At 37.8% G+C, this 13,073-nt stretch overlaps 1 protein-coding gene across 1 annotated transcript in view; it reads right to left on the bottom strand.

Moving 5' to 3' along the window:
• Positions 1–13,073, bottom strand: part of LOC120534889 (putative ATP-dependent RNA helicase TDRD12) — a 329,578-nt gene that overhangs the window by 119,460 nt on the left and 197,045 nt on the right. The window contains exon 9 of the mRNA XM_039762401.1: positions 11,203–11,282. Within this exon, the coding sequence (XP_039618335.1) occupies positions 11,203–11,282 (80 nt within the window). The remainder of the gene's footprint in view (positions 1–11,202; positions 11,283–13,073) is intronic.

Genomic DNA, 13,073 nt, shown 5'->3' with positions numbered 1-13,073 from the left:
AACCTCACACCAAACAGAAACGAACTTGTGGCCAAAAAAAGATGCCAGGCGTCCAGCTCTAAAATGACATATGAGCAAAGACAACTGAATGATTTGATTTGTTATTGCACGTAAGAGCGGCAGTCAACCGTTTTAACAAACAGCGTATTGCACTGATACGAAATAGCTGTGTGTGTATATATGTAGATATGTATGTATATGTATATATATGTTTATATATGTGTGTGTGTGTATGTATGTATATATATATATATGTTTATATATGTGTGTGTGTATATATGTATATATGTGTATATGTATAGATAAGTATATATATATATATATATATGTTTATGTGTGTGTGTAAATATAAATAAATATATATATATATATATATATATATATATATATGACAACAACACTCATCACTCACAACAGTGACAAAACAATTACATTGACAATCAGGTTACGTTATTTTCAAAATGTTTCCTTTTCTTTTCATTGCTTCTTTAACACACTACTTCTCGCTGCGAGCTTGGTATTTTGCTAGTGTGTATATATATATATATATATATATATATATATATATATATATATATATATATATATATAGAGTAAGTATCGGCTACCAAGAATTGACCAATCATGACCCGTTTCGGCCTGTAAAAACAAGAGGCTGGGATCCTTTTTTTTATTACTTAACACTAAATTATGTTTATAAAGCAGACCTACACCTTTAATACTCAGATGATTCTACTCATGCTGTAGAATAGCATATAAAATTAGATATATATAAAGTTAATATAGTGGTGTGTATGCTTATTTACTAGAACACATATAGCTATTTGGCACAATTCCCTTTGCAATATTTCCAGATATTTATTTTTACCTACTTCAAGAATGTCAGTTATTTACATTTACCTACACATTTTTTGAATGATTTTTTAAACATTCTTGGTTAAGTTTATTACATTTATTAAATATTTGTGCAACACGTGTAAAAACAGATATAATAATCTATAAATATAATAAACATTGAACTGTATAATCAGTTCAATTTTACAGAGTGAGCTTTAAAAATAATATGAAGTGCTCTATAATTATAAAAATACAAATCATAGAAAGTGAAAAGTTTTTTTCTTGACTTCATCTTTGCCAATTTAAAAAAGTTTTTTTTTTAAACTGTTTTTTACAATTGCTAAAGCACAATTTTGACAACAAGACTCATTGTTGCAAATCATTTAGCACAATTCACAAAACACCTTAATTTTTCACCAAACAAGTCAGTGCAACATATGCACAGCAGATACATTTTCATTGGAGCGAACAAAAATATGCACAGAAAAAACAGTAAACTGAAACAGAAAAAGTGCAGAAGAAATATATAGAAAAAAAAGAGGCAAGAAAAATAATTAGGCAGCATCTTGCCTCTCAGCTGGGTCTGGCCACAATGCCTTGTCCACATCACAGGCAACATCTTCCCTTGCCAGACATCGAGGGAAGAAGCACCTTGAGTGCCTTATCCATCCCTGAATCGCACCCACATCAATTTCATCACATGCCTCTTCCATAGCCTGCACAAGAGGCATGCGCACATAGGGCTGCCGGTCGTATACCTTCCACTGCCATACCGAAAAGAACTCTTCTATGGTGTTCAGAAATGGTGAGAATGGTGGGAGGTATTGCACGAGAAACAGTGGGTGGTCAGCAAACCAATTTTGGACTGGGGTTGCATGATGAAAGCTTACGTTGTCCCATACTACAACATACCGGGTTCTTGCATGGTCTGCATCATTCATACGCTCTGGTGGAATGAGAATGTTATGGAGTCTGTCCAGAAATGTTAGAATATGGCCTGTGTTGTATGGTCCAAGGTTGGCGTGACGGTGGAGGACACCATGCATATTGGAGATGGCAGCGCACATTGTGATGTTCCCACCACGTTGCCCAGGAACATCTATAATGGCTCTGTGGCCAATGACGTTTCTTACCCTTCATTTGGTCTTTGCTAGGTTGAAACCAGCCTCATCTATGAAGATGTACTCACGTGGGATTGCATGAGCATCCATTTCCAGTACTCCCTGAAAACAATGAACTAAAATCAGTCAATAGGGTGTTATCCAGTACACTGGGAAACAATGCTGCGTGTAATGTGCTGCAAGCAATATTGTACTTACATCCACATATACTCATCTGAGCTCTGTTTCTTTGAGAGTTTCTCTCAAAAGGCACCTTATACAATTGTTTCAGGCTGATTTGGTTTCGCTTGAGAATGCGAGCCAATGTGGACAGACTGACTGGTTGAATCTTGGTGAATGAATATGGTGTTGTCTTGGATAATGTTGCTTTGAATTTCTCTTAATCTGATTTCATTATTCTCCAAGACCAAGTTTACAATGGCAGCTTCCTGTACCCCTGTGAACATTTTGCCCATTCCTCCACCATGGTTGTGTCTCTCAGTCCTTTACAAAAACAAAAAACAAAAATATAGGGCTTGGACAATACAGCCTAAAGATTCCCCCACAGTAGAGTAAATTGGACAGGAAACTTGTACAGTTAATGTATGACATTAACCATTCATGAAGTACACAAGTGTCACCCAACTGATACACTATGACATGGGATGTACTACACAGTGTGAAAGACATTTTGGTTGCATACCTGTGCTCCAGTCTAAATGTCCGGATGACAGAGGCGACAGTAAAACGGCTCAAGTTGGGCTGCACTCTACGTCCAGCCTCTTGCATTGTCAGCCCATGGTTGATGACATGATCAACTAAGGTTGCTCTGATTTCATTTTACAGTTGCTGTCTTCTTCTCCCATGACCTCCTATACCAGCTCTACCCCTACCTCTAACGCTTCCTCCCACTCTCATCCTCACCCTCCCTCTTCTTCTCTCTACAATGTCTTCCATTGTTCTTGAAAAAAAAGGTGCTCACATGTGGTGTTTTTATAGTGCTTAATTCCTGATTGAAGTGGTAACAATTAACCATTGAGGTGTTTGGCCAGGTGGCACATGTATTGGCCAATTAGCTCATGTTCTGTCCTTTTGAATGGCAGTGTGTTGTAATGGCAAACATGTGACTTTATGTCAGATTGTTGTGTCTTATGCAGAGAACCGTGTTCAGTGCATTTAGAAAGTGCCATTTTGAATTGCAAAATGTGTGTAAAGCAGGAGAGAGAGAGAGAGAGATAGATAGATAGATAGATACTTTATTAATCCCAAAGGGAAATTCATATAAGAAAGAGACTTGAGAAGAGGATTTGCTCTCTGTGTGTCAGTTTGAATAATTGTGCTATGCATGTATGCATTTTGTGCGTTAGCAATTGTGAATATATAGCAAAATACTCGCGCTTTGCAGCTGAGAAGTAGTCTGTTAAAGAAGCAATGAAAAAGAAAAGGAAACATTTTGAAAACAACGTAACATGATTGTCAATGTAACCAGGGGTGATAGACGGATTCGTGTTTATCATCGAAGGAAATGAGCAAGTCTGGGACCTGTTCGATCGCAGGGTGAGGGCTAGGGCCATTCCCCCCAGAAATGTCCAGGAACTTGCAGGTGCCTTGGTGGAAGAGTGGGGTAACATCTCACAGCAAGAACTGACAAATCTGGTCCAGTCCATGAGGAGGAGATGCACTGCAGTACTTCAAGCAGCTGGTGTCCACACCAGATACTGACTGGTACTTTTGATTTTGAGCCTCCCTTCATTCAGGGACACATTGTGAAACATTTTTAGTTTATGTCTTATGGTGTTGACTCTTTTAGTGTTCATACAAATATTTACACATTAAGTTTACTGAAAGTAAAAACAGTTGAAAGTCAGAGGACGTTTCTTTTTTTGCTGAGTATATATGTGGTAAATGGCAAATGGCCTGTATTTGATATAGCGCCTAACTAGAGTTCAAGAACCCCCCTAGGCGCTTTACAACACAACAGTCATTCACCCATTCACACACACATTCATACGCTGGTGATGATAAGCTACTATGTAGCCACAGCTGCCCTGGGGCACACTGACAGAAGTGAGGCTGCCGAACACTGGCGCCACCAATCCTTCCGACCACCACCAGCAGGCAAGGTAGGTTAAGTGTCTTGCCCAAGGACACAACAGCTGCATTCTCATGCCGGGAGCCAGCCACATATATATACATAAATACATATCTACATATACACACACACACACACACCACTATCGTATATGTTCAAGTTCTATTTAAATTTTAAATAGAAGGAATTTTTATTTAGTTGACAGAATATTCCGTAATAAATCAACTCAAACCTTAAATAACTATATAACTATGATATTTTGCTCTCCATAAAAATATATCCTGTCAAAATTATACAAATTCAAATATCAACATGGTGCATAACAAAACCTGGAACTATAAATAAAATTTGTTCTTTTCAGCAATAACAAATCAAATCATTTAGTTGTCTTTGCTCATATGTCATTTTATCAGAGCTGGACGCCTGGCATCTTTTTTTGGCAACAAGTTCGTTTATGTTTGGTGTGAGGTTCTGTGTTGTGGAGATTCTCAGGATGGACTGCAGGTGCTCATCAGTGAGGCGACTCCTGTGTGGTGTTTTGTTAGTCTTCATGACTGAGAAGAGCTTCTCACACAGATATGTGATACCAAACATGCACAAGGTTCGAGCCGCATGTAGACGGAGCTGGAGCATTTTTGCGGGAATGGAGTGAATAAACTGTGCGGGCCCTGCAGTATCGTACTTTGCCTTCAGTGTGACATTACACTGCAGCTCAATCACCTCCATCTGAATCTGCACAGGTGCAGTTTCCACATCGACGGCAAATGGGTTGCGAAACAACTCAAAATTCTTTTTTTGTTCTTCAAAGTCACCAAAGCGCCGTGTGAACTCAGTGCACTGGTGCATTTGTGTCTCCCATAAAAGTAGCTTCACTTGAAATCACTTTGTGATTTTGCACGGGTAAAAACGTCTGCTGAAGTGTCAGATTCTTCTTTAACTCTTCTGCTTTCTGTATCTTGTGCATTGCATTCAGGTCTTTCAGGTTATCTTGATGTTTTGTCTCATAGTACCGTCTTAGATTCAATTCTGTAATTACAGCCACATTAGTTCCACAAATGAGACACACGGATTTACCGGCAATGTCAGTAAAGATATACTCAGCCTCCCATGGGTTTTTAAAGGCTCTATGTTCAGAATCACATTTTCTCTTCTGCATCGTGTGAGCTAGCTTCGCAATAACTTGCGGCATCATACGCTAGACTTGAGTAACGCGGTAAGTGTTCGGCAAGGCAGTTGAAGCGCTGCATTATGGGATCTGTAGTTTATTGTAATACCAGCGCTTCATATCCCCGGCCATTAATAACAATAATATATAAAATGATCTCGCGGGCCGGATATAATTACATGCCGGGCTGGATGTGGCCTGCGGGCCTTGAGTTTGACACATATGGACTAAATAGAACTTGTAAAGATATATTTTTTCAAATGTGATCGCGCAATTCAGATCGAGTTGACGCGCACTACAGTACATCGAGCCCGCGTGCTATTGTGGTTTTGCCTGCGTGCCTCAATAAGTCATCCTCCCCTCGCTCTTACTTTTTTACCGTTCATCTAATGAATACACTGAGTATGGCTTTACCAAAACAATCATTGATTGCGAATAAAGTATCCATTATTCATAAAGCTTCAATTGGTGATCTGTCTTTCTGCGTTAACCGCATATTTTTATACGTCTCAAACCAAGGGGATGCGAGGCTAAAATGTATCGGGAAGCGCACGTACATACTCAGTGCATCCCCTCTCGGGAATCGAACCTCGGAAGCCGGCGCTAGAGGCGAAGCCTCTACTATTGCACCACGGCGTGTGGTTTGTCTATTTGAGCGTAGCAGTATAATTCAGTTTTTGTTCAGCACTCTTTGGAACTGTTGCTTTTTGTCTGCGCACTGTGTCAGTTCAAGTGAGCCGTTGAATATGGATTTATATGTCACTCGCTCGCTTCTAATTGTTTCGCTGCCTTCTTAATTAAATAATGTATGTTTTTTTCAGCGGTTTTTGGAGCTCTTCCTGGTTTTCTACGTACTGTGTGATTACGTGGGAGGTGTGATGATTTCACACAAAACTCCGTCCCCCCACGACTTTCGAGCTCAAGTCCATTACAGTAAATGGAGAAAAATAGCTTCTAGTTATGACCATTACGCGTAGAATTTCGAAATGAAACCTGCCCAACTTTTGTAAGTAAGCTGTAAGGAATGAGCCTGCCAAATTTCAGCCTTCTACCTATACGGGAAGTTGGAGAATTAGTGATGAGTCAGTCAGTGAGTGAGTGAGGGCTTTGCCTTTTATTAGTATAGATATGACAGCAACACTCATAACAGTGACAAAACAATTACATTGATTACATTGACAATCATGTTACGTTATTTTTAATATGTTTCCTTTTCTTTTTCATTACTTCTTTAACACACTACTTCTCCGCTGCAAAGTGCGGGTATTTTGCTAGTATGTAAATATGCGCTTTCTTCTATTGAATTCCTTTATTGTTTTTGTATAGCAAAATGAGATTCAAAATGTAAATCCTCCATAAACTTATTCACTTATCTTTATATATAATACACTACTGTGGCTGTTCGTTTGTCTGCCCAGGATTTTAAATCACCTGTTGCTCGCAAACCGTTTGACCTATAGACCTGAAATTTGGTACACATATACTATGTGATGTCTACTCTCCGCTTTCAGGATGATAATTGACCTCCAAAGTTATTCTTCTTTTAATATTTATTCTACTTTATTGTAGAATCAACTCTTGGCAGCGGTGGTGCAGCACATGCATACGGGCGCCGTTCTCATCTCTACCACCTTTGCCGTCACTTCCCCTACCTCTTAATAACTTAAATCATTCTTGAGGCAGATTGAAGACTTAAGTGCCAGCTTAAGTGAAAAGTTAAAGAAAACACACTAAGTAACTGCAACACAAACACTGACTTAATCAGTTTAAACTCAAAAAGATGCTGACGAAACAAGAGAACAAGCAGGCCACTAGGGTGGAGAAAAGAGGAGCTGCTGAGGAAGTAGGAAGCGCATCAATCTCTAAGCAAACGAATGCTAAATATACAGAGAAAGAGTATGAAATCTATGAATTCTCAAGTCAAATGCATACACTGCACGTTATCGTGCAGACCTCCGTTACTGGAAAAATGATAAAACAGTAACAGAAGAAGAAAAAGAAAAATATGCTATATGAAAGCCTAAATACAATATACATGTACATATAGTGCAGATAGAGCAAAAGGCGCATAAAGTGGCTCAGGCTGTGCAATATTACAACTTTAACTCAAGTTTACAGTGAGGTAATTGTAGAAATAAAAACAGTTCTACCAGGAGCACTTGATGGAATGATTGAGTGTGTTTGTGACAGTGCGGGTCTGGCTCCATGCTCCCTCTTCCAGTTTTGGGAGCTTCTTGAACCCAACATCTTCGATAGTCATGACTGTGATGAGCTGAACAAAGGAGGACACCAAAAATAATCAGATCATTTTGAACAAAACAAGTATAAAAATATTTTTTTTCCAATTCTGGTTATTTTTGGGTACCCCTCATATATATATTTTTACTTATCACTAGCTAGGGGATATTTGTTTGTTTCAAGATATCATTCCGGTTGCAGCTTTGGTTGTTTGAGACACCGTGATGCAATGATTAGCACTGCTACCCCATAAGTCAGATCACATTTTTGGCCAAAATAATCTGTCCAACATAGTTGGTAAAAATTTATCTCACACTCAGACACATTTAAAACAGCAGTGTACCATTATAAGAAACTCAAACCTAGCTCAGCTCCTCCCCCACGGACTTCAATGCAGAGTTCAATGCATTTTGCAGTGTTCTACAAAGTTGGTGAACATTTCTGTGATTTAGCCTAACTTGGAAGTATGCGAAATTCATAGGGTTCACTCATCTATACTAATAAAAGGTAAAGCCCTCACTCACTCACTCACTCACTGACTGACTCATCACTAATTCTCCAACTTCCCGTGTGGGTGGAAGGCTGAAATATGGCAGGTTCATTCCTTACAGCTTCCTTACAAAAGTTGGGCAGGTTTTATATCGAAATTCTACGCGTAATGGTCATAACTGGAAGCAGTTTTTCTCCATTTACTGTAATGGAGATGAGCTTCAACGCCGTTAGGAGTTTCGTGTGACATCATCACGCCTCCCACGTAATCACGCGGTACATAGAAAACCAGGAAGAGCTCAAAAAGCGCTTAAGAAAACATGCATTATATAATTGAGAAGGCAGCGAAACAATAAGAAGCGAGCGAGTGACATATACAACCATATTCATGAGTTCTGCTACTTCGGAAACAAAGCACGATGTAAACCTACACTTTAAATTAAGTTTATAGACAGGCTGCCGCTGGCTTTTGTAATTTAGTGCCTGCCCATATAAGGCCGTCCGTCAGCGGCAATCCAATAGCAAACTGCCACGGGTAAATATTCACGGGTGAAGGACTGTGCTTATGGAGAGGAAGATGAGATGGTCAGGGTGGTGTTTGATACAAACTCAGCGAAACTGCGAGAGAAATTTTTAAGTGCCAGGACTAAGGTAACATTAAATACAGCCACGGACATAGCACGAGATGGCACCAGCACAGCTGGGAACCTTCGATGCATGTACACCGAGCGGCTCACGTGAACTGGCGCGTGCACAGATAAAAGGCAACAGTTCCAAAGAGCGCTGAACAAAAACCGAATTACACAATTGAAAAGGCAGCAAAAAATATGAAGCGTCTGATAAGCATATTCATAAATCCAGCTACTGCGGAAACAAAGCACACGGTGGAAAAAGTCAATGTCCCGCTAAAGGAAGACAGTGTAAAAAACCCGTGCATGCAGTGTGTCAGGTCTCAGATAAAGAAGAAGACGAGCTGTTTATTGATGCAGTAAGAAACGAATCGATGAATGAAACCTGTCATCTTTACAACGATTGACAAACACGGAATGTAACTTGAACACAACACATCCTACAAATACGAACCTGATTGAAAGAAATAATGATAATCAAATCCTTGATGACAGCAACACTCAGTAACACTCACAAAACAAATACTGTATATTGACAGTCATGTTACGTTATTTTTAAAATGTTCCCTTTTCTTTTTCTACCTTTTTTAACACACTACTTCTCCGCTGCGATACGCGGGTATATATATATGTATATATATATATCCCGCTCTACATACTCGAATAATGGATACTTTATTAGCCATCAATGATTGTTTTGGTAAAGCCATACTCAGTGTATTCATTAGATGAACGGTAAAAAAGTAAGAGCGAGGGGAGGATGACTCATTGAGGCATGCAGGCTGTAGTGCGCATCAACTCTATCTGAATTGCGCGATCACATTTGAAAAACATATCTTTTCAAGTTCTACTTAGTCCATATGTGTCAAACTCAAGGGGCGCGGGCCACATCCGGCCGGCGTGTAATTATATCTGGCCCGCGAGATCATTTTATCTACTGTATTATTGTTATTAAAGCCGGGTATCTGAAGCGCTGGTAACACAATAAACTACAGATCCCATAATGCAGCGCTTCAGCTGCCTTGCATCAGGGTAACCTGAATGCAATTCAGAAGATACAGAAAACAGCAGAATTAAATAAGAATCTGACACTTCAGCGGACGTTTTAACCCGTGCACAATCACAAAGTGATTTCAAGTGAAGCTGCTTTTATGGGAGACACAAATGCACCAGTTCACCTTGCCCCACTTTCCCTGTTGCCAAGTACTGTTAAACCAAGTCGTCACTACGGTGTTCCCAAATACGCACTTTGCTGATAAACTGAGCGCACTGCGCACTGAGTTTGCACGGCGCTTTGGTGACTTTGATGAACAAAAAAAGTCCGTCTACATGCGGCTCGAACCTTGTGCATGTTTGGTAGCACATATCTGTGTGAGAAGCTCTTCTCAGTGATAAAGACTAACAAAACAGCACACAGGAGTCGCCTCACTGATGAGCACCTGCAATCCATCCTGAGAATCTCCACAACACAAAACCTCACAGCAAACAGAAACGAACCTGTGGCCAAAAAAAGATGCCAGGCGTCCAGCTCTAAACTGACATATGAGCAAAGACAACTGAATGATTTGATTTGTTATTGCGTAAGGCGGAGTCAACCGTTTTAACAAACAGCGTATTGCACTGATACTGAAATAGCTGTGTGTGTATATATGTAGATATGTATGTATATGTATATATATGTTTATATATGTGTCTGTGTATTTATGTATATATATATATATGTATTTGTGTGTATATATGTGTGTGTATGTATGTATGTGTGTGTATATATGTGTGTGTATATATGTAGATATATATGTATGTATATATGTGTATATGTATAGATATGTATATATATATATATATATGTTTATGTGTGTGTGTGTAAATATATATATATATATGACAACACTACTCATCACTCACAACAGTGACAAAACAATTACATTGACAATCAGGTTACGTTATTTTCAAAATGTTTCCTTTTCTTTTTACTTCTCCGCTGCCAATCTTGGGTATTTTACTATATATATATATATATATATATATATATATATATATATATATATATATTATAAATAGATAGATATGACAACAACACTCATATCAATGACAAAACAATTACATTAACAATCATCTTACGTTATTTTTAAAATGTTTGCTTTTCTTTTTCATAACTTCTTTAACACACTACTTCTCCGCTGCGAAGCGCGGGTATTCTGCTAGTCACTATACTAAAGCATGGCTCCATGATTTTCTTGGTGAAATAAGATTTATCCCCATAAAATAATGGCATACGCATTTGCTCAAAAGTTTAAAGAGAGAAAAGAAAAGAAAAACACTTAAAATAAATCCACGGCTCTCTATATAAATACCAAGAAGAAATGCCTTTAAGTTTTATTCCGGTAATTAAAATTAGTCACTTTATTTTTGCAACTTTGAGGTAGCAATAAAAATAATGAAAAAAAAAACTTTTGCAGTCATTCTGCAGTAAAAACATACACTATGATCAAATGAGTACACTGACAAATCACTCATTTCTATTTATAGTGTGTTAAACTCTTATAAAAAATTGCATTTTAAAAATACAGCGGGGGATAATAAAAAGCGGTTTCAACAGATGAACAGCTTTTGTAATAGGAAAAATTTAAAATGATTAAAATAAAAACAGACCTTAAATTAAACTGCAGTGGTTCTTTCTTTTGATTCTCAGAGCTGCTCTTTTCCTCATCAAACTGTTCTTTAATTCTTGCCTGAAACATAACCAAAAAAATTAAATACATTTTATCCAATATTAAATAAGGCAAACAAAACCTGTACTACTACTTCTAAGCTGTGTACAAGGGAAACAACAGTGCACTGGCCTCTCTGAATTTCCATATCAATTATCCAGCAAGCTAAACACCTTAATGCAATAACTTTCAAAAGCAGGGGGTGAGGTTGAAAATATTTATTCACAGGAAATGTTTATAAATGAAATAAACATATGCAAAATACTAATAAGTAGATATAAACATCGGGTACAATCATCACGTAAATACAAAAGTTTTTAAGTAGAGAGTGCTTCTTTAACTAAGAGCTCAACAGCCAAAACATTACTCAATTTACATATTCTAAATATATTTGCATAAAAATTTCACCAAATAAAAATTGCTTAAATAAAAGATACATAACCAAAAAAGATAATACCGTACAGGAATGACTTCACAAGGCCTAAGGAGGATAAAAACGATTGAGAGAACAAACATATCATGCCTCCTGATTCACTCACTATATCAACTACCTCTAATTCCTGTCATATTAACTTCTTGTTTAATTCAATAGCAACATTACCCCCTTCAAGTTACAATCTCAAGAGTTGGTCAAACAGCTAGAATATAACTGGCGATGCCATAGCACTTACCACCTCGTACTTTAAAATACCACTAATAAAGATGAGCTGAACACTTTATTTTGGCAATAAAAGAAAAAACAGGTCCAAAACAGACCTATAAGATTTTTGTTGCTGCTTGCTGAACTACCTTAATCTCAGCTTTCCTTACCTTTTTCTTCACTGGGAATAGCCCTCATTATTGTTCCCATAGGCCATTAATTCAACATCACCCTCTTCGAAGCAACATCTTTTACATTGCAATTTCAGCGGGGTCTAAAGAGAGTTGAGATACTCCTTTCTCCACCTATTCCAGAATTCCTTAGCGAGCTATTAAACACACTTCCACTGATATCTCATCATCTCATCTGTGCCATAGTCACTCTAAAGAGTGTTCCCGTTTTATTTTTATTTTATTTAATGATCAAAATGGAAGATGCTAGGATATTAGGATGTTCAGAGTGTGTTGAAACAGATAATACAGATGTGTGCATTAATTGTGGCTATGACCTTTACCTTTAGCGTAGTTAAGACTACATGAGTAAATTGTGCCTGAACAGGCTTACAATACCACAAAATTGAATATATATCATATCACACCAATAATTTATTCCTACACTTCATCCAGGTACAATGAATACGGCAGGTTGAAGACTGAACGGCATCCCTGATTTGTAGGTATTCTTGAACCATTTCTTGTTTTGGAGTGGTCATCCTTAATTCTCTGTAGGCATCCATGAAATTAATAGCAAAGTGTGAACTCAGTTGTTCTACTGGACCAGTGTGCGAAGAAACATCTTAATGCATTAACAAAGCCTGAAGAGATAATTTCTTTAAAAATTTCTATGTGGACTGCCCTAGAAAACCTACAAGTAAAGATTGCTGCCCAAAACATTATACTATTGCCTTTTTTATAGTTTATTTTTAGTTTTATATTATTATCTTACATTTAGTTTTACTTTAGTTCTAGGTAGTCTTCACACTGTATTAGGATTACTTTACATTGAAAGAACTTCAGATTTATTAGGTTTAGAAATACAGTCAGCCCACCATATCCACTGGATAGGCATCTGTGTATATGACCAACAGCGGTTTGATATATTAAGAAAGGAATATTTGAAAGTGTGGCGTGCATTCCTGCCCACTAAATATGCGCAGCGAGTAACAAGTGCAG

Source organism: Polypterus senegalus, chromosome 9, assembly GCF_016835505.1.
Source record: "Polypterus senegalus isolate Bchr_013 chromosome 9, ASM1683550v1, whole genome shotgun sequence".
Classification (NCBI taxonomy): domain Eukaryota; kingdom Metazoa; phylum Chordata; class Cladistia; order Polypteriformes; family Polypteridae; genus Polypterus; species Polypterus senegalus.
The sequence above is the reverse complement of the archived record's forward strand: the minus strand, read 5'-3'. Positions and strand labels throughout refer to the sequence as shown.